A 22,500-nucleotide genomic window follows, 5' to 3' on the forward strand; every position below is an offset into this window, starting at 1 on the left:
CATAGAAGAAAAAAAACACACACCAAGAGCCAACAGCAAAAGGGAAAAAAACCCAAGTCGTTTTATTTATTTTGTTATCATGAAACTGAGGTCAATCAAAGGCCAATAGAGAGTAGGCTAAAAAAAACTGCACTGGCTGTAATGATTTTGCATGAAACTACAAGGCTGACCTGTAAGACCCACTGTTACGAAACCAACCGACGAACAGTGTATCCAAAATGAGTGTTTATTAACAAATCGGGAGGTTTTTGTGGTAGAAAGCAGGCGAACACTAATAAGAGCCCTAAGCCTGAAGATCCTAACCCAAACGGTCAAATCAAGACCTAACTCCCCAAGGTTAAATCAAAGACAAACAGCACACCCTGTGAGTCTTCCGGGTCCTCTTACTAGGCCCTACTCTACCTTACCACCAACTACCAGTATAAACTACTTTCAATGATTTCTTTCTTTCTTTTATTTTAGTCACATTGAGGCTGGTGACTCTTTTCCGAGTGAGCCTTAGTAGTACTTGTTAGCACTTCTGTAATACTTTGTAGTAGTTTTATTACATTAATGGGACAAAAATGTAAGACTGCCTCTTTCCCACCAACGTAATAATTTCCTGTCAACGTAATTAAGCAACAGCTACTACATTGGCTAGAAATGATTACGGTGGCCGTTGAGCTATTACGTTGGCGAGAGGCTTTTACATTAGTGGGTGCTACAAACGGAGGATTAAAACTCTGCCACAAAAAAAATACTCCTGGAGCAATTCTTCAACTCTCATGACGCAGTCGATTGTCTAACCGTCTGCTAAGGCTCTGGACTTACAACATGAAAACCCACAATTCCCAAAATGCTGTCAAACTGCATGGCATTGGAAGACGAGAAAGAAGTCAAACCTGCAAAACTCACTCGAGGAACTTGCGGAGCCGCGAGCGGTCAGCTAGCTAGCCAGCCCCCGAGCAAACCACCTCAGACAAACATAAAAGAAGAAAGAAAAATCTGCACACTGTTGCTGCTCACCGATTTATTGAACACAACGTTTCGACCTCAGGCAGTCTTTGTCAGGTGACGAAGACCGCCTGAGGTCGAAACGTTGAGTTCAATGAATTGGTGAGCAGCAACAGTGTGCGGATTTTTCTTTCTTCTTTTATGCACGTTTGTTTGATCCAGCACCTGTTTTCCTGGATGTGCGCGCATCACCTACACTACTTTTTTACCCTCAGACAGACAGACAGCCCCTGAGCTACCTAGGACAGGCATACATAGGGTTCTTTCCATTATACCAACTCCTGTCTAAGGATAGACTGATATATATATATCTGTCCGATATTTGCATTTTTTAAGTGTATCTGTATCGGCCGATACGCGTGTGGTTTTGACCGATATGCAATATTTATTATTTTATGTCATTTTGGGTTTTTTTTAAAGCACCAAGACACTTTGTTTTTGTATTACTTGATTGTTAGACATTACTTGATTGTTAGAGTGGGTGTTGCAATGTTACAAGTTCTACCTCAATTTGATAATATTAAAGGAATGTTTATTTTTAACTTCAGACCTGGAATATTTGTCATTTTTTAACCTTTTTTTTAACCCATATCAGCCCCATATATCGGGTATCGGAAATCGGGTATCGGCCAAGGGTGATGAAAAAAAAATCGGTATCACATCGGCCATTAAAAAACCTGTATCAGTCGACCCCTACTCCTGTCCTCCCCCTTATGCCTGTGGCCTTGTGATGATCATCGCAAGTTTAATTCAATATCTCACAAAAGCGCAATTCAAATGCCTCATATTTTCTCATTTGCAATCAGGACATTGAAAGAAAGGGGAAAAGTCCCACAATACTTGTTTTGGGAAGGCTGACGCTGGGGAAACTTTATTGTTTTGTCCGCAGAGCGTCAGCGAGGCCACAAGGAGGGGAGGTAGGATAATGGAAAACACCCATAGCTGCAGTCTAGAATAGACCCACATACACACACAGGCTCAGCCCCATAGCACACTAAAGAGTGGTTTATGCCTCGAGATCAGCGTCCCTGCGTCGTGATGCAGTGAGCCGCGCAGTTAACGGAGTGAAGCCCCCCCCAATCACGCAGGTACTCTGGGACACCTCCCCAAAATTGTGTCTCGACGCAGGGAGGGATGCAGACAGCGACGGCGTGAAGGGCGAAAATAGGTCTCTGATTGGTCCAGAGGACCAGCCTGCTCTGTCCTCGAGTCGAGAACAAGCGCTACTTCCTTGTTCTAACCTTCGTCGGTCTACGGACTGTGAGCTCTTCATTAAATAAGTTGCCCGTGCTTTGTCGTTTCATTTATTTACACGAACCAAAGACAACACGTGCGCTTGCAAGTTACGACGCTGAAGTTATTTGGACAGTTGAACAGTGTTTCCGAGGTCGAGGAAACATTCCGCTCCGTCCTTGATAATTGAGCCACTTCTTTGTTCCAAACTACCACGGTGGCTGCCAGTGCGATCAAACATGCACGTGATATAAAGATTTAATGTTTCATTTTCATTGTCGTCGAGTCTGTGAAGCTAAAAAAACAACAGACACGTCTAGGTTACTCTTTGTATTGAAGGTAGTTTGAGCGTGGAATGACATCGCGCAGACCGTGCTTCAAAACAGGGCATAAATCAAAATGAACTGCATCATGGCTGCGACAAGCTCACTCTGTGGCACTGGCAAGAAGCATAACCCGCCCTTAATACACATCCACGTACACCCTTAAGGGGGTTTCAGAGTAGCACCTCCACGGAGGTGCAGCACAGAAAAGTAGCCACCACGCCCCCCTGTGCAGCGATAAAACAACCCCTGGCTGCGGTACACGCATGGTTCTCCCAGGCTGAAATGTCTGTGAGCTGAGCTATGCTCTTGCACTGTGATTGGTCAATGTGCTTGCAGCAGTTCAGCGAGTACTTGGACCTGATAGGTCAGTGGTGTTCTATTCTTCTACCCTACGGAGGTTTGAAGGAACCTGTGGAGGTTTGAAGGAAAAGGAAAAACACGATGCGGTTGACTTGGCAGGAAATCACTGGAGTTTACTTGACAGGGAGAAGAGAAACGGTGTTTTATTTCAGTAGTACAACTTCCAAAAAATCTATTAAAAATATCCATAAAAGGCCATCATGAAAATGATATAAGTTTGTAGTGTGGTAGTAGCAAAGAAGCCTCTTTGTTCGTTTGTAGTGTGGCAGCTAGCTCATTAAAACAGGGTTCGCTAATGTCCTGTAGAGTTTGAATGGGTTTGGCTGACAGTTGCTAAGCTAGCTGTTAATATGGCCATTATCTATTGTATTTAAAAACGGCTTTTGTTTGGCATTTTAACCACCTGAACTGTAAAACATGAATAAAGAGAGAATCTTGTATGCCATCATTCATGTCTAATTACGCCACAACTTTTTAAATTAATAGCAAGAAGCCTCTTTGTTGATTTGTAGTGTGGCAGCTAGCTTCTAAAACGGGGTTCGCTAATGTCCTGTAGAGTTTGAATGGGTTTGGCTGACAGTTGCTAAGCTAGCTGTTAATATGGCCATAAGATGTATCTATTGTATTTAAAAACGGCTTTTGTTTGGCATTTTAACCACCTGAACTGTAAAACATGAATAAAGAGAGAATCTTGTATGCTATCATTCATGTCTAATTACGCCACAACTTTTTAAATTAATAGCAAGAAGCATCTTTGTTAGTGGTAGAATTACGTTTCAGGTGGCTAGTCAACTAGCTTTGAGTTTGTAATGACTGATTTAGCTGGCTAGCTACTACTAGGCCCCAGGTGTGAATGGCCATTCAGGCTGTCTAATTGTCTTTTAAAACGGTGTTTGTCTTGCATTTAATCTCATGTAATATTTGACTAAAAACTGATGTTGTACCATCTAATTATGCCCCAACTTTTAGAAGTAGGCTACTAGTGGAATATTACGTTTTAGATAGCCAGCTGGTTAGCTTTGTGATTCATTCTAGGGACTGGGCTCAACTGAATGAGTTAGTTCGCCCCCTATTGTCACGGAGGTGAATTGACGTCATTAAATTCTCGCCAGGAAAAAACACCACGCCCTTTCCTGCATTCGCACGCAGGACGACTATGAGGAATATACACCCCGCTGACAGTACGTCTATGCTGCAAGTCTGCACAGTATGACTATGTATCAGGCTTTAGGGTCATTCTCCCCTGATGGAGGAGAGGTCAGCTCTCTCTCTCTCTCTCTCTCACGCACGCACGCACGCACGGCTGGTCCTGTTTGCTTCCTTTCGTGTGTGTGTGTGTGTGTGTGTGTGTGTGTGTGTGTGTGTGTGTGTGTGTGTGTGTGTGTGTGTGTGTGTGTGTGTGTGTGTGTGTGTGTGTGTGTGTGTGCACGTGTGTCTATTGGTGCTGAAGCATTTAACACCTGTGACTTCTCTTATCTGCTCATTTATCTGACAGGCATGTTGTGCTCATTTGAAACAGCTGCTTTGATGAATGGGATGGAGCAAATGTACAGTATGTGGTGTGTGTGGACTTCTACTTTCCTCGAGCGAAAAATATCCCCAACCACACATGCCCCCCTCTGCCAAAGGAGACAGACAAGAAGAGTCAGGGTGGTTCATATTATAACCATCTTGTGTAATCAAGTGTGCATGATCTTGTATTTTGCTTAGTTTTTGCTGATTGTGTGTGTGTGTGTGTGTGTGTGTGTGTGTGTGTGCGTGTGCGTGCGTGTGCGTGTGCGTGTGTGTGTGTGTGTGTGTGTGTGTGTGTGTGTGTGTGTGTGTGTGTGTGTGTGTGTGTGTGTGTGCGTGCGTGCTTGCTTGCGTGCGTGCGTTCCTCACCCTGCATTCCACGACGCTCTGGTCGGACTCGCAGGTGACGTAAATCTCGTCCACGGCTCTGCGGAGGTTGTCGAAGAGGAAGGCCCAGTAGCGAGCCCGCAGGTCCACCTTACGGGGCTGACGCGTCTTAGTAGGACTCTTCTCTGGAGGACCCTTATCAGGGAGACCCCCACCCCCACCGCCCTAGAGAGAGAGAGAGAGAGAGAGAGAGAGAGAGAGAGAGAGAGAAGGGGGGAGGGGCATACATAAATAGAGTATTCATCAATACCTGTGTAGTGGAAAATGTATGAGAGAGAACATGAGGATGTTTATGTTGCTGGTTGAACATGTGGTGTACTTTATATTTTACTATTTATTTATTTATGCCTTTTTTGAGAGAGAGAGAGAGAGAGAGAGAGAGAGAGAGAGAGAGAGAGAGAGAGAGAGAGAGACAGAATCGTGTCAGAATATGCAGTTCCAGGGTGCAATAATCTATGTAATGGTGTCTGAGAAAACCTATTATCTAGCATCAAGTAACAGAGTGGTGTCGAAAAATACTTCAGAATAACACTGCTACTAATATTTTCGGAAGCTGTCTTCAGCCTCACCGCTCGTTCTGGGTGACTGACCATGTTGTGACCGGATCACTCTCCAGAGCAGTGATTCCCAACCTATGGGTCGGGGCCCACTGGTGGGCTCTGAAGGTATTCCAAGTGGGCCTTGAAATCTTTTATTCCAAGTGGGCCCCAAGATGGAAAAGATTGGGCACCCCTGCTCCAGAGCATTTCCACCCTCAGTCCAGACTGCGCTAGAGCCGTATTTGCAGATCTCTGACCCCCCCTTGTGGCCACATGTGGACACATCACCCTTCTTTGCGCCCTTGACAGCCTAGCAGCCTCCATCAGTTCCAGATCTCACCATGACAACTACAGATAATAAGTTGTCAGAAATACTATAGATATGTAGTCATTTCTGTAAACTGTATGCATTACAACTGTCTGTGAAACAATTTGTTCTGATTAAAATGGCTATAAATGAAATTCATGAAACAGTGATGAAAAAGCCCTTCATGAAAGGTTTTTTTAAAGGACACTTGAATTATGTTGCTGATTTTTGTTCTCAGTTGACGTATTTTGGATAATTCCCATGGCCACTGCTAATGCCAGAACTGCTACACCAAAGAAGATGGGCAACAGCAGCATTACAATGCTCTCTCTATTTGGAGCCTCGGTCAGCTCTGCTTTTAACTTCTGACAAAAAGCCTCTCCACATTACTCTCTTGAATCTCTTATATAATCAAATGTATATTTCAGCAATCAAGCCACACACACACACAAACACACACACACACCTGTTTTTTGTTCCTGTGTTGACCAGGATTGATCCTCTGACTTCTTGCACTGCTGTTGGTCTGATGTTTAGATTTACCTGAGAGAGAGAGAGAGAGAGAGAGAGAGAGAGAGAGAGAGAGAGAGAGAGAGAGAGAGAGAGAGAGAGAGAGAGAGAGAGAAGAGAGAGAGAGAGAGAGAAGAAAGAAAGAAAGAAAGAAAAGAAAGAAAGAAAGAAAGAAGAAAGAAAGAAAGAAAGAAAGAAAGAAAGAAAGAAAGAAAGAAAGAAGAAAGAAAGAAAGAAAGAAAGAAAGAGAGAGAGAGAGAGAGAGAGAGAGAGAGAGAGACAGAGAGAGAGACAGAGAGAGAGAGAGAGAATTATCATTAACATTTCATAAAGAACAACACAAAACCGCATCACCACATGACCAAGTCATATGCCTGTGGTACGAGGAGACAGATGCTTACACAGAGAGAGTAGGATGGAGGGAAGGGGAGAGGGAGAGAGAGGTGAAGAGAGAGAGAGGTGAAGAGAGAGAGAGAGAGAGAGAGAGAGAGAGAGAGAGAGAGAGAGAGAGAGAGAGAGAGAGAGAGAGAGAGGAGAGGAGAGGAGAGGAGAGGAGGAGAGAAAGAGAAGAGAAGGGGGGATTGATGAGAGAGTGCAAGGTTTAAAAGGAGAGCTGCATCAGAGCCCTACAGCCCTTTCAAAAAGCCTACCGCTAGGGGTGAGCTGAGCAATATGGCAAAAATGTCATATCAAGATTTTTCTAAACAAAATCTAGATTTCATTTTTTTGCTACAGTCAGCCTTTGTCCTGCACCTTTCCTGGGATGTGCACAATCTTCACCTTCAACCATACGACTACAGCCGGCTAATACACTGTACATTACATCACATTTCATCCTAAGTGATTTATTATTTTAAAGGAATTTTAGGGTATTGTTTACAGTTCCAGGAGCAATGTGGGGTTTGGTGCCTTGTTTTAAGGCACCTCAGCCGTGGAGTGAGGTAGGGAGTGGAAGGTGCAACACACTTTTCCAAAGCCCATCTAATTAACCTTTAGGAAACGGCAGCCCCGCCTCAACATTTGGACTTACCTCCAGTCACTACAGGAGGTAGGGGGGTGCTAATGCAAGTAAAGCAAGCACGTGCATTACAAGCTGCTGAAATACGGAATCAGATTAAGAAGACATCACTTGTAGGTTTTAAAAAAAAAACACTACTTAGGGTAGGTTTAAAAAGCTCTGGTCTGCCCTCTCGACACACAGGGTCAGAGTTCAGCTGTAGCCCTGGCCCCTGTAGCCCTCCCAAAGCAGCTTAGAGAGGTTGGGCATCAAGCCAAACTTCATGAGCTCCTCTGACACGGTTGTTACTGGTGTTGTTGTTGTTGTTGTTGTTGCTGGTGTTGTTGTTGTTGTTGTGCTCGGAGAAAGGGAGCAAAACGTGTCTGTGGCCGTCTAAAAATATCCCCTTAATACAGCCGAAGCAGGACTAGTGTACGTCGGCAACAAGTATCCAAATGTAGGGAGGGCTACAGTAAGCTAGGGCTGGGAATCGATTCAAATTTCCTGGATCGATTCGATTCCGATCCAGAAGGACACGATCCAATCCGATTCAATTCGATATGGATTTTTCTGTATTGCTGGGTTGTTACTTCAACCTTCCCCTTTATGTCTAGAATTCTAAAACCAGCTATAAAAACCTAAATTTCTCAGCCTTCTCAGCTCACACAAACATGAAATACCATGGTAGCCTATATTAATGTGGAAGAGAGTTGCAGGATGTGCTTGAGAAAATGGCGCCTATAATCATTGACAAAAGATCGATCCACAAAGTTGTGAATCGATATCACACTTTTCAAACATGAATCGATATTGGATCACGATCCGATCTTTTGAACCCAGCCCTACAGTAAGCAGAAAGCTGCTATACGCTATACTGTGCTTTTAGGTACATTCGCAACCACTTTTCTTTTCATGTGAAACTGCTTCAGTGTGTGTTGTGTTGTTGAGCCGTTAAGGCCCTTTGAGTAGCTACCACCACCCCCCACCCCACCCCATTTGAGAAACATTAACTTATTGAGTGAAGTTCCACTTGGAAAGCCTGGAGAGGGCACAGCACAGGCAGCCCAGACTGCAGAGGGACAGGAATCAGTTCAAGAACTGCGACAGATTTTCCAAATTGTACCATTTTTGTTTTTTTCATACACTCTTTTCTTTCATGCGAATCAACTGCCTATGTAAAAATTTCCCTCTGGATTCAATTTGCAGCACTGCATGTGTCATCACTTCACATCTGAATGGCAGCCTGGTGCAGGGAGGCCCCTTGAGGACCTAAATCTGAACAGCAGGGTTGTCAGATGCTCAAAACCCACCTATAAAGCACTAAGTCCTGCCTAATTCTATTGATTTCTATGGCCAAAAATTGGGCGTTTTTTTCTCCTAAATGCCATTTTTACCTGCAGACGGCCATCCTAAGCAGCACAATTGGGCAGGAAACCACCCAATCTGGCAACACTGGAATGCAGAGCAGACCGGCCAAGGATGAATGTACTGTATGTAGCAACATGTTGAGGTAAAAGCTGGTGCTAGTTGCAGTGCTTTACCATTTCTCCTCCTTTCATCATTTATATTCAACGGTGCTACCCCATTTGACACTGTTGCTTATTACAGTCAATTACAATATGTAGTGCTGGCTCTTTGTTTTTTTACACGATGCAAACATCCAAAGGGTTATTACTGCTCAGAATTCACACTGTATATGGCCAAAAAGCTGACTTAATCTGTATATTTACTGACTTTAGGGCTGTCCCTAAAGATTATTTTCCTCCCGATTATTCTATCAACTATTTTTTTCGAATAGTCGCGATTATTTTTATTTTTTTTGGGAAAAACTGTGATATGCCACTTAATTTTGACCTGAAAAATAACAGACAAATAAAGCAGAGTGCACCTAGGGCCTATTAGGACAATGATTTCTAAAAAAATAAAATAATAATAAATTAGTCATAGACTATAATACATACAGGCCTAATATAATATCTATTTGTTTCAGTTCAAATCAAGTAAGCTTATTAGCCTACATTTACTGATGTATAAAGAGGCCCAAGTTATACAGTATTAGGAAAGTGGAAACAAATATGGGCCACTGTAGGTTAGGGTAAAGGCTACCAGAGATTTTATGAGTAGCCTGCAAGGAAAGAACGTCGAGGCTACTCTGTCCATGTCATTCTGTTGACGCACCAAAACCCAGCTGGTCCCTCTAACACGCTATCCCCTATCTGTCGCTAATATAGACCCAGTTAGTAATTGCAGCACGACATAATTATGACTTATTATATTATTAGAATAATATTACTATTTATTTAGACCTGCAGTCGGCACAAACAATAGGCCTATTGCATAGTGCGAGGTGAACTTCGTGCACCGTCCGTGGAGAAGGGAAGAGACCTTTCTGAATCAGGCATGCATTCCTCTCACTCCTCCACATCTCACGCTGTTGGCCGGAATATGCACACTTCTGTTGTCTTCATTTACTTTTTAACTTTGTATACAAGCTCTTCTACAAACACCCCGACCACTGTCACCCTAAAGGTGTTGAATATTGCGTCTATAACAGGCACATTACGAATCATTATCTCCCTGTCGTTGCTATGCACGCCGCCAGCATAGCGACAGTATAAAGCAGTGTGAAATATACCGCGCGTCTCGATCTGAAAAACTTTCACTTCCTCAATAAATATAGTCTCCTACAGAAACACAACCAGGTCTTGTGCCTTGTCTTTAAAATATCGCCACACTTTGGATGTCTTTGTCCGTTTATTGGGCTGATAAGTGGTGCCTGTTACCTTCATCTTTGTTTGACTGACACTCTCGGACGTGCAGCCCCTGACCTGTCATTTTCTCCACCTCTGTTTTCAGCGCGTAAACTACCTCGCGGCTCGCACAAATCACTTTTTTTTCATTGGGCTGATTAGTGGTGCCACTTCATCTTCGTCTGACACTGACACCCTCAGGATTTCAGCCTCTTACTTACATTTTCTTCGCTTCTGTTTAGCACGTCTACCTCGCGGCTTGCGCAAGTCACTTTTTTTTTTTTTTTTTGCGCAAATCACGTAAACGACGGTATGTTGAACACGCCGACTTATTTACGCAATCGACGTAATCGATTACGTCGAATAGTCGGGACAGCCCTAACTGACTTAACTGAGGTAATAACAGAAACTGCCAAGAGTCATCACCTACAAAACTGAGGTGCATTTCTCGAAACCATAGTTACTAACTACATTAGCTACTTTGTTGTTTGCAATGCAATTTCCCATTGGCAACTTCCAAAGTTGCTAACTGGCTAACAACTACGCTTTTGAGAAATGCACTCCAGGGCAGTTTTCTAAATGTGTCCCCCAGCCCCCACTAGCATATCATGGGCTATAAAATTTGGGGCAACGGTGCTTTTCCAAATGACAGCACTGTTCCTAAGACAACAACATTCGATTAGACTCTCTCTCTCTCTCTCTCTCTCTCTCTCTCTCTCTCTCTCTCTCTCTCTCTCTCTCTCTCTCTCTCTCTCTGTGTGTACGGCAGGCAGTGAGTTGAACTTGTTCGTGTCGGGCATTTGTACCCTGTGGGCTTTGTTGATCATGCAGTACACTGTCCAATCCAACTTCCACACAACACTTCTCAAAACACACACAAATACACACACACACACACAAATACACACACACAAATACACACACACACACATACACACCATTTAGTCAACTCTGCCCTGTGACTGGAGTCAAACATCACCAGTGTAGTCCACTGTAACTAACACCCATCGATCCCTCTCTCTGGCCCCCTCTCTGGCCTCCATGATCTACTGTGCAGAGTGCATAAACACACATAAACACACATCCTACCTCCCTCCACGATAAACTGTGCCCATTGCCACCCCAACACACCCCTTTCCCTACACACACACGCACACACACACGCACGCACGCACGCACGCGCACACACACACACGATAAACTGTGCCCATTGCCACCCCAACACACCCACTCCCCTACACACACACACACACACACACACACACGCACGCACGCACGCACGCGCACACACACACACGATAAACTGTGCCCATTGCCACCCCAACACACCCACTCCCCTACACGCACGCGCACACACGCACGCACACACACACACACACAGGCGCACACACACAGGCGCACACACACAGGCGCACACACACAGGCGCACACACACACACACGTCTCTGATCTAGTAGAGTAGTGCGATGGCCAGTGCATTATCTGCCACTCTGGCCCCTTTAAAGGCCCCCCCTGCTGCTCAACCTCAATGCCCTCCCAGCCCTGAACTCAGCCCACAGCTCTGAGTGCTACACTATACGGGGGACAGACCAGCTCTGACCACAGCTACATGCTAGAATGCACCACACCACTGAAGCTGTAGCCTATATGCAAGTGCACGTGTGTGTGTGTGTGTGTGTGTGTGTGTGTGTGTGTGTGTGTGTGTGTGTGTGTGTGTGTGTGTGTGTGTGTGTGTGTGTGTGTGTGTGTGTGTGTGTGTGTGTGTGTGTGTGTGTGTGTGTGTGTGAACAACATTGATGATGCGCACACACAAAAAGTGGGGGTGCTGTGTGGTGCGCAAATAAACTCCTACTGGCAATGGGCAACGGGCAACTTGCGATGCGATGCCCCTTGCGATGCCCTATGTCCTATGACGAGGTCACCGGCTACCCACTGGTTGCCTACTCCCATTCTTCTTGTATACTAAATTGAACTACTTTTTGACCCGAGATTAGGACTAAAAGATTGAACCGAAAAAAAAAAATGAAAATCGCGATCTCAGACAACCCGATTTTGGGATCGTCCAAGCCAGAAAAATCGTGCTCCTAAACTGATCCATGTTTTGTTTCATCAATAATTGCACTTATGTATGCTCTGCTTATTGCCCCTGCTTTGGGGTGTAGAAAACAACAGATAGCTCTGATGGAACGGCTCTGTATCAGCTACTAATCAGAAAGGTCCATGCTGCTCGTGAACAGGTCACTCAGAACAGGTCACTAGAAAAGACACTTGAACAGGAGCAACTGTTGTGGAGCATGAGAACAGAGCCCTGTGCAGCACTGAAACTTGATTTAAAGAAAGGGGGAAAATCGTGGTGGAAATCGAAATCGAAACATCTGTCAGAGAATTCGCAATTTCAATTTTTTCTTAAAATCGTTCATCCCTACCCGAGATGTTATCACTTGTTTCCAAGGCGGTTTGATGCCGTTTCTTTGTTGCATGTGTAGGTGTGAATTTTGTTGTGTTTAATTTTAATTCAGACGTATTTAACCAACAGGGAAAAGCATGAAGCATGCGTGTGTAGTGGGCCGAGTGTACAGTATTGTCCGGCCCGGAGCAGGCTCCCAGCACGGCACCACAACAACACAACACTGACAGTAAACACTAAAGGCATCAGCTGACCTGCTATTGAACTGAGAGAGAGAGAGAGAGAGAGAGAGAGAGAGAGAGAGAGAGAGAGAGAGAGAGAGAGAGAGAGAGAGAGAGAGAGAGAGAGAGAGAGAGAGAGAGAGAGAGAGAGTGAGTGAGTGAGTGAGAGAGAGAGAGAGAGAGAGAGACAAAGAGAGACAGAGAGAGACAGAGAGAGACAGAGACAGAGAAACAGAGCAAGAGAGAGAGAGAGCAAGCGAGAGAGAGAGAGCGTGAGAGAAAGGAGAGACAGAGAGGGGGGCAGTGTTGCCAGATTAGGCTGTTTCCCGCCCAATTGGGCTGCTTGGAATGGCTGTCTGCTGGTAAAAATGGCATTTAGCAGAAAAACCTGCCCAATTTTTGCCATAGAAATCAATAGAATTGGGTGGGATTTAGTGCTTCCAGGTGGATTTTTAGCATTTTTTGGGCTGGAAATAGTCAGCCTCATCTGGCAACCCTGGAGAGGGGGTGGAGGACATAAGAGTGAGCATGAGCTTGCTGCTGCTGCTGCTCCTCTGTCACCGTCATGTGGGACACTTCCCCCTGCTGAGGGGAATACACACACAGCATTCTCAGAGGAGAGGCAAACTGTGTGTGTATGTGTGTGTGTGTATGTGTGCGCGCGCGTGCGCGCGTGCATGCGTGCATGCGTGCATGTGTAGGGTTTCCGTGAGAAAGTCAGTGAGTGAGTGAGTGAGTGTTTGAAAGTGAATGCCACTGATTGTAAGTGTACTTTGTGCATTTCCAGGCAAGACAATGCCTACTGTATAATTATGCATTGCTGAACGCACGCAGGCGACAGCAGCACTGAGCCTTTGGCTGCATATTTGGCACGTGTTGAGAGTTGTACTGTACTGTACAAGGAAGATGTCAGTCAAATAACTGCATATTTGTGCTATTATGAGCAACGTTTGGAAACGACGTTTACATCTACTGCCACTGAATGCAGAGGATGAGGCCGAGAAAGACCATGAATTTGGGTGGAAAGAGTAGAAGTCTGCACACTTTAGCTCCACTTAAAAACTTTATTCAGGTCATACAACGTTTTCGACCCATCATGCCTGATGTTGCCTGATCATGCCTGATGAAGACCCTACTGGGTGGAAACGTGGTATGACCTGAATACATTTTTTTTTAAATATTTTTTTACACATTTTAACAGGGGAGGATCGGGAAATGACCCCGGCCGGACTCGAACCGGGGTCCCCGTGGGTGGGCATGCAAGCCCAAATGTGGGGGTCTTAGCACGCTGCACCACAGCGCTCCCCCTGAATACATTTTCAAAGCAGAGCTACAGTGTGCGAACCTCTACTCTTTCCACTATTAGATGCTCCTTTGTCCTGCACCTGGCCTCAGAGAGGTGGGATGTGCATTCTCTTACTCTTTTGCAAAACTATGAATTCACCATCTGGAGAGGGTAAAAAGTATCAGCATGTCATTTTCAGCTCTTTATTGTACTTTGGTGAAGTAGTTGTAATTGCGGGCGCATTTTCATCCAATTTTTATTTTGAGGTCCCGCTAATTATCTGCACTTCTTCCTCCCAAGCTACTGTACATTCCCACAATTTGTGTCGCAAACATGTGTCGTGACATGTTATGCGTTTCCAGGGTTCTTCAGGATGTTGTTGCTTTACACAACTAGTTTACAGGTGTAGAGTGTGTGTGTGTGTGTGTGTGTGTGTGTGTGTGTGTGTGTGTGTGTGTGTGTGTGTGTGTGTGTGTGTGTGTGTGTAGTGTGTGTAGGTGTATGTGTGTGTGTGTGCCTGCCTTACCCGGGTTTACAGGTGTAGAGTGTGTGTGCCTGCCTTACCCGGGTTTACAGGTGTAGAGTGTGTGTGTGTGTGTGTGTGTGTGTGTGTGTGTGTGTGTGTGTGTGTGTGTGTGTGTGTGTGTGTGTGTGTGTGTGTGTGTGTGTGTGTGTGTGTGTGTGTGTGTGTGTGTGTGTGTGTGTGTGTCTCTCTTACCCTCCTCCTCCTTGTTCTCCAGCGGTACGCTCCAGGCGATGAGGTTGCGGGCGGCACGGCCTTCCTCGGCCACGATCTTCCTCACCTTGTCATGGCTGTTGGAGCGCTGGAACGAGGCCTGCGGACCAAGAGGACACGACACAACAGACATGAAGCAAAGACTATAGAGCTTGAAAGTGGCGTCACTTCCCCCAATTTCATGGGACCTCAAGGGTGTTTTTAGCCGAAAATCGTAGCATGTAATCCAATGGCGGTATTGAAATGATATTTTGATCCCCTTCGATTTGTGCCACGAGCTCCATATATGTTGTTTCTGATATTTTTGCTTAATTTTTCATATGAACCCCCAAACCTTTTAGAAAGCTGTGTTTCTTCACATTTTTCATGCCGACGGCCTCGGAACAAAACATTGATACTTCTGCATGAATAATCTTTATCTAGCCTCTTAAACAGCATATTTGTAGCCCAGCGCATATCATGACTGAGATCAGAAGATATTTACTCTCTACCATGTTGTTAGATGGTCAGCTTAGGTCCCGTGAAACGCGGAACTAAGGGGCGGGACTTTCGAGCTCTATAGATTAGTGTTTCTCAACGGGGGCGCTACAGCCCCCATGGGGGCCCAACAGGGGCACCCAGGCTTCACCCGCGCAGTGACGCAACACCTTTGGCTCTGCTACATTTGCTCAGAAAAACTGCTTGTTCAGGCACAATCTGAGTTCCCCCTGGCAGGGGAACTCCACCCACTTTGTTGGGAACCAATCAACTGAGCATCTCCAACACTCCTGGGTAGAGGCGTGTTCAAGGCAGTGACGTGGTTTAAGCAGAAATGATCTATTGGGACTAAGAAAATGTTTGGTTTAAGCTTTGGCTCAGCCTTTTCTGCCCTCAACCAGTAGCAAACCAATGGAGGTGGGTCAACCATGTCGTTTGAGCACGTTGGTTGTCATGCTCTTGGTCAGACCAAGTCTCAAAGAGATTTGAAAGTCATGTTAATCAGGCTACAACAGGGGAGCCCTACTAGGTGAACATGACGACTTCTAATTGGCTGGTGGAGCGCTACAACAAGGCCTGTGGCAGAGGAGGGAGGAGAGGGGGGCATGTGGCAACAAGGATGATACAACAACATGTGCTGCTGTGGTGAACTGCACTAATGCACCTGTGCCACATTATAATGGGCAGTTGGCCATATTGACCCCAGGATGGAATCAGGCCAGGGTCACATGGATTCCAGCCAACCATTCATGTTGGTCTGTTCAATGATCTTTAAATAAAACATTGTGAAGCCAGGTTGCACACACCAACAGCCAATACTCAGTAGTATATAAAAACAACAAAAACAACATTAAGCCGTAGCTTTTTCCATTGCTTAACCTATTGATGCCTAAAGCATCTGCAAAAAAGTTCTGCTGAATGCCTAAGCCCTTGTTGGGAGAGTTGCCCTCAGCCTACAAGAACCTAAATATCTCAGCCTCTGACGCAAAACATAAAACAAGTTGCATTTTAAACCCTAAGACCATCATCTAGCAATAGAATGTGTTCATTAACATACCCACATTGTCATTTAAAAAAAACTAGAATCTTAAGAACCTGAATGCAGCGTATATGTGTCTCCAGGCACCAAAGGTAAAACAACATATACGAGTCATCAGGCTAAAATGGGTTAAGAGGACACATCCACTGACACCCAGACCCTTAAGTAGGGCATGCTTGCCAACGCAAACGCAATATCTGGCTGTGCTTGCATTTGTAAACAGGTCTGAACCCGGCTGAGTCAAGCTGCACACAGGAGCACTACAGCACTACATGTCAGCCCAAGGCCAGCCCAACACACACAGCTGAGGACCCGACTCAAACACTCACCACATTCACACACAGACGGCAGGAGCTTACACGCAGCATGCACACACACACACACACACACACACACACACACACACACACAGAGACACACACATGACACACACACACACACACACACAAAACAAAATTAAAGGAAAGAAAAACACTCTCGCAAAACATTAACACGGTCAAATAAAACATTTTTATGAATCCATCCAAAAGGATGTTTTTATGAGTTGGAGTGAAACGCCCTTCATTCACTTCTCTCACACAGCAAACTTCAGAGGGGAATCCTGTGGTGATTTTAGCTTGTTTCAAAGGGATAGTAAGAGAGCTGAATATATGAATATTAGAAGGGATACGAAGATGCTAAAAAAGAGTATAGCAGCATAATTTAATTGCATGTGACTTATTTTAGCTGTAGCGCCTTTAGGCACCCTGGCCTGCACACAATGAATGAACTCCACCAAAGGCAAGAACACAGCACAGGACAGGAAACTTTAGGGGGGTTTATGGTGCATTCTTTTGAAACTCGGTTGTCGGAAACCCTGACCCTGACCTTCAGACATTTGTATTGTCCCCCGCTGTTGCAATAGAAAGTATTTACGTACGCATGTCGGGAGAACAAACTCGGCTCTACAGACAACCAAGTTTCAAAAGAATGAGCCATAAGCTTCATTCAAGAAGACTGACATTGGCTTGTGAAGGGATATGAAGATATGGAGATAAATGAAGAGCATGAACGTGCTCAAAATTCAGTAACAACCACCAATGCTATAAATCAAAATGCATCTGCCACAAGGTTTGATGTATCCAACTCCAGGTACCCCAAACTAACTACCCAACAGCAGTATGCAAGCCAATACTGCAGTGATAACAAGTCACTCCCTGTGTCTCAATCCACGTTCTTGTGCACTTCACTTCAGGCACTGTTTTTCAGTGCCTATGGGCGCTCACGCTGAAAATTTCAGTTGAGCCAGTGCACTGAAAGTGCCAGGATGATCCCCTAACAATGGCGGAAAAACGCAGTGCTTGAATGATGGGACACTGCACGCACTAAACGGCCGCCATGTTGACAATGAAACGGAGGAAACGTGGCGTTCAGTTCAGTAGAAGATTTTGGTCAACAATCTCCCAATTCTGTAAATAATGTTGATGGGGCACCAACCTTTTCATGCCAACCAAAGTATTGTATGTGTGATTGTTGTCCTTTGGGGTGAAGGAAATGTAAATACAAGCACCAGACGCTGTGCAATGTAAACAGTAGCCAACCGATATTTTGGCGAGCTAATGCCATGCTCAGCCGTCACTTCCAGCGAGGGCACAGTGCATAGTGCTCAAACTTTTCCACAACACTATGCACTGAACACCTCAGTGCACTGTGCACTGTGCACTGACTGTCAGTGCACTAACACAAGTGCGTAGATTGAAACATAGGGATTGGCTGTGGCTAAAAAGAAGCCACGCCACTTGCGCTGCTAGGAACAGCTAACAGCTGCGGGACACACACCCAGGCCAGATCAACCTGTGGTGGGCCTGCATCAGCAGAAGATGTATTGTGTGTTAAGTGGCCGAAACGCATGGGGTGCATTCCAATATGCAGCCTCCCGTCCTCTCTTGCTCACTTGCCTCCTCGTGGCCTCGTGATGACATCACCAACAACAGAACTGTATTTCATTCATGTATTTCATTTAATTTCTCATTTGCAAATGGGATGGTGAATGAAGAAAAGTCCCCCAAAAATTGCTGTGGCTAGCCCAGGGGGGCAGGATTTGGCTGGTTAGCTTCGCCGATTAGCAAGTCGCCATTTTCGCACTTCCGACATTCACTTCGTTCATGATGATTGGTGGGTACACAAGTTTAGTGTTGGGCGCACAGACCTTTACAGGTCTGTGGTTGGGCACCTCCATGCATCCAATACTTGTAAGTCAGTCATTAACGTGGCACGTAATTGGCTGAGTAAATTGTTGGCGGAAATAACTCCAATTTGGAAGCTGAAAAAAGCATTCAATTTTGGGTTAATTCACTAGCCTAGCATTTCCCATTGAAATGACTGGAGGCGGGACTTGTTCACTCTCTCCAGTTCTTATACTACCTCCATGGGCTAGCCTGACAGCGAGGAAATGTAATTGTTTTCTACACAGGGGCGGGGCGTCAGCAAAACGTAAGGCCACAAGCACAAGTGGAGGATGGGAGTCCACATATTGGAATCCACCCACGGTGATGCTCAGGTACACAAGTGACCACGTGTCCCACTGCAAAAAGTTGCACAGCTCCCACCCTTCCTACTCTACAAATGGTAGAAACACTAGGGATATTTAACACCAAGTCCTTTCAAAGAATATTATTTTGAGAAGGGATACAAAGACGCTGAAAATAAAATCATAAAACAGTGCGGAATTCAGAGGCACAAAAGTTAGCGTTTAATTGAGCCAATCCATTGCGCGGCACATACAAACTATAAGGTATTTAACAGCAAGCTTTGTTTAGGTGTGATGGTGAGACGGATGGCTTAGAGCTCGGTGATGCTTTGTTATATAACAGAGGAGGGAAAGAGGCGAGGATAGGGTGCGTGGGTGGTTGGATAGATCAGATGCTCTCTCTTCTGCCTGGCACCGACCCGGACATTGAAGCGAGGGTCATGAGAGCTGGTCGGACGCCAACAACTAGTTCAGTCCCATTGCACGCTGGCTCTGTTCTCAACATTGTCTCTCTCTGTCTCTCTCTCTCTCTCTCTCTCACAGCTCTCTTGCCTCTCTCTCGCTCTCTCTCGCTCTCTCGCTCTCTCGCTCTCTCGCTCTCTCTCTCTCTCTCTCTCTCTCTCTCTCTCTCTCTCTCTCTCTCTCTCTCTCTTTCTCTCTCTTTCTCCTCTCTCTCTCGCTCTCTCGCTCTCTCTCTCTCTCTTTCTCTCGCTCTCTCATCAAATAGCAATAATCAGGACTCTAGTCATGAGCCCCTCTCGCTTCCCTGTTCTCTCATCTTTCCCTTCTCTGAGTCTCTCTCCCTTTCCTTTTTGCTCACCCTTCCTTCCTTTCTCTCTCTCTCTCTCTCTCTCTCTCTCTCTCTCTCTCTCTCTCTCTCTCTCTCTCTCTCTCCTAATGTCATCAAACAGCATGAATCAGTACTGCAATACTGAATGCATGAAGAGCTGTCTGCCTGCTGCTCCACACTGAGCCACAGAGAGGCCAATTAGAGCATAGCCTGGCCACTCTCCCTTTCTCCATGTCTCTCTCTGTCTGTCTCCGTCCGTCTCTGTCTCTGTCTGTCTCTGTCTGTCTCTGTCTGTCTCTCTCTCTGTCTCTCTCTCTCTGTCTCTGTCTCTTTGTCTGTCTCTCTGTCTCTGTCTCTGTCTCTTTGTCTGTCTGTCTGTCTATCTGTCTGTCTCCGTCCTCATAAATAGCCCTTTGTGAAGCCTTATTCTATTCAGTACATAGCTAGCAAGTAGTAGCAACGGAATCTTGAAAGGGGCGAAATTATTACAACCCAGGGGCGCATTTCTCAAAAGAGAAGTTGTTAGCCTGTTAGCAACGTCGGCAGTTGCCAATGGGAAAATGCATTGAAAACAACAAAGTAGCTAATGTCGTAAGCAACTTTGGTTTCGAGAAATCCACCCCAGCTCGCCTCACTACCCAGGCCACCAGAGGCTCTGCTGTGCCAAGCACTCTTTGAAGCATTCACATGGTTGTCAAGTAGTTAACATGCACGACCCTTGATAGTTTCCGCTTTTTTGTGCTCAACGCATTTTAAAGCTGGGGGTGGGGGGAGGGGGGAACACTTAACACTGCTTGACACAGTTTTCAATCCTGGGAATGTGTTTGACGTGTTTTCAATCCTGGGTTCCGGGTAGAAGAGAGGAGGAGAATAGAGTTCGGGGGAGAAGAGAGGAAGAGAAGAAGTCAGGGGAGGACAAGGTAGCAGAGGAGACAAGAGAGAGAGAGGAAAGAGACAGGGGGAGAAAAGGAGATGGGTGGAGGGAGGAGAATAAGAGAGAGGTGTGAAGAGGAGAGACTAAAAATGGAGCGAACCACTGACATGACTTGGTTTCATGGGCAGCCATGGCTCAATGGTTAGAGCACTGGCCTTTAAATCAGAGGGTTGCAGGTTCAAATCCCATCCTCATCAGCACCTTCACCCATGGCTGAAGTGACCGTGAGCAAGGCACCTAACCCCATACTGCTCCAGGGCCTGTAACCAATACCCTGTACCTAAATAACTGTAAGCCGCTTTGGATGAATAGCTGAAGCCTCAGCTATGTTTCATTATGGAACAAAAAGCAGAAGGGGGGAAGAGAGGTAAAGAGAGAAGAGAAGAGAAGAGAAGAGAAGAGAAGAGAAGAGAAGAGAAGAGAAGAGAAGAGAAGAGAAGAGAAGAGAAGAGAAGAGAAGAGAAGAGGAGAGGAGAGGAGAGAAGAGTTAGACAGTCTGGAGGGCGGAAACAACATCAACATCTCCGCTACTGTAGGACTAAGCAGAGCACATACTGATAAACGACTTTTGAGTGTTTTAATGAAGAGGACAGCTGGGGCCGGAGAGGAGAGGAGAGGAGAGGAGAGGAGGGGAGAGGAGAGGAGACGAGATGAGACGAGAGGACAATAGGAGAGGAGAGGAGGGGAGAGGAGAAGAGAGGAGAAGAGAGGACAATAGGAGAGGAGAGGAGAAGAGAAGAGAAGAGAAGAGAAGAGAAGAGAAGAGAAGAGAAGAGAAGAGAAGAGAAGAGAAGAGAAGAGAAGAGAAGAGAAGAGAAGAGAGGAGAAGACAGGAGAGGAGAAGAGAAGACAGGAGAGGGGAGGAGAGGAGAGGAGAAGACAGGAGAGGGGAGGAGAGGACAGAGGAGAAGACAGGAGAGGAGAAGAGAGGGTAGAGGAGAGGAGAGGAGAGGAGAGGAGAGGAGAGGAGAGGAGAGGAGAGGAGAGGAGAGGAGAGGAGAGGAGAGGAGAGGAAGTGAGTCATCTGTGGCGTCTCCACACAACATGATGCTCTTGCTGCTGCTGCTGCTGTTGTTTTGCTGGAATCACACGCCAACACAGGTCAGTGTACCCTCCCTCCCACCCACCCCATTCTGGCGTGACTGATACAGTGTCACTAGATGCCACAGTGTCACAGAATGCCACACAACAACACGCCATCGCTGCACTGGAAATCAGGAGGCAGGGTTAGTTCAAGAAATCAGGGCAGTCTTAGCCTAGTAAACTAGGCCCACTCGCCAGCAGCCAAAATTATTTTTGCATGCGAGTGGGTCTAGCCTCAGACAATGCCCCATGCCTTGAAACTGACCAATCACACAACGCAGCACAGGACATTTGTTTAGATGCAACGCGGAAAGGGTTTTGAGGGAGTGCCGTCAAAGCGTTGGCCAATAGGCACAGACACGGTTTGAAAAACAACGGGTGTTCCCATCAACAATCTTCCAATGTCTCATTAATCGGGACCAGACTAAATATTCACATTTAATCTCACATTTATTCTGGCTTGCCAGGTGGTTAGGGCAGTCTGTTACATCACCATAGGTGGGGAGGAGGTGCATCTTCTATTAGGAGGGTTATATCAACTCAACCAGGGCTATTGGCTAACGTGAACACCACTACACAGTGTTACAGGGGACTCGAACTGGGGCTCTGACCGCTAAAGCAAAGAGCCAGGCTCGTTGGCGTGACAGTCAGAACACACCCACAACACTAATGATGGTCACTCCATCACCCCTTCGGAAAGTGCACCCATGCGCTTCACACACTCACAGTGTACCTCACGCCACTGCCCATCTCCCATCCAGTGTGCCCCATCAACAATGCTTCACCCATCACAGGGGTTCCTCGCACCGGGGTCACCAATCCTGGGAGTCTCTCACATGGAATTACAGCTCTCACACAATGGGTACGCTTCCAAAGGTCACCATCCAACGGTAACCATCCCACTTCTGACACCATTTTTAGGGAAGGGGAGTAGAGATGTCTAGCCGAGACTCGAACCCAGACCTTCTGGGGTAGTAAACTGGGGCTCTGACAGCTACACCAAAGAGCCAGGCTTGTTCGTGTGACAGTCAGAACACACCCACAACCCTAGTGATGTTCACTCCACCATCACACACTTAACAATAAAAAAATAATACAAAGCATT

At 45.9% G+C, this 22,500-nt stretch overlaps 1 protein-coding gene across 1 annotated transcript in view; it reads right to left on the reverse strand.

Annotated features, from left to right (window-relative positions):
• Positions 1–22,500, reverse strand: part of scaper (S-phase cyclin A-associated protein in the ER) — a 270,462-nt gene that overhangs the window by 234,385 nt on the left and 13,577 nt on the right. Inside the window, exons 2-4 of the mRNA XM_063197885.1 lie at positions 14,546–14,663; positions 6,124–6,200; positions 4,794–4,976 (exon numbers count right to left, since the gene is read on the reverse strand). Coding sequence (XP_063053955.1) covers positions 4,794–4,976; positions 6,124–6,200; positions 14,546–14,663 — 378 coding nt within the window. The remainder of the gene's footprint in view (positions 1–4,793; positions 4,977–6,123; positions 6,201–14,545; positions 14,664–22,500) is intronic.

The sequence above is a fragment of the Engraulis encrasicolus genome, chromosome 4, assembly GCF_034702125.1.
Source record: "Engraulis encrasicolus isolate BLACKSEA-1 chromosome 4, IST_EnEncr_1.0, whole genome shotgun sequence".
In the NCBI taxonomy this organism is placed as follows: Eukaryota; Metazoa; Chordata; class Actinopteri; order Clupeiformes; family Engraulidae; genus Engraulis; species Engraulis encrasicolus.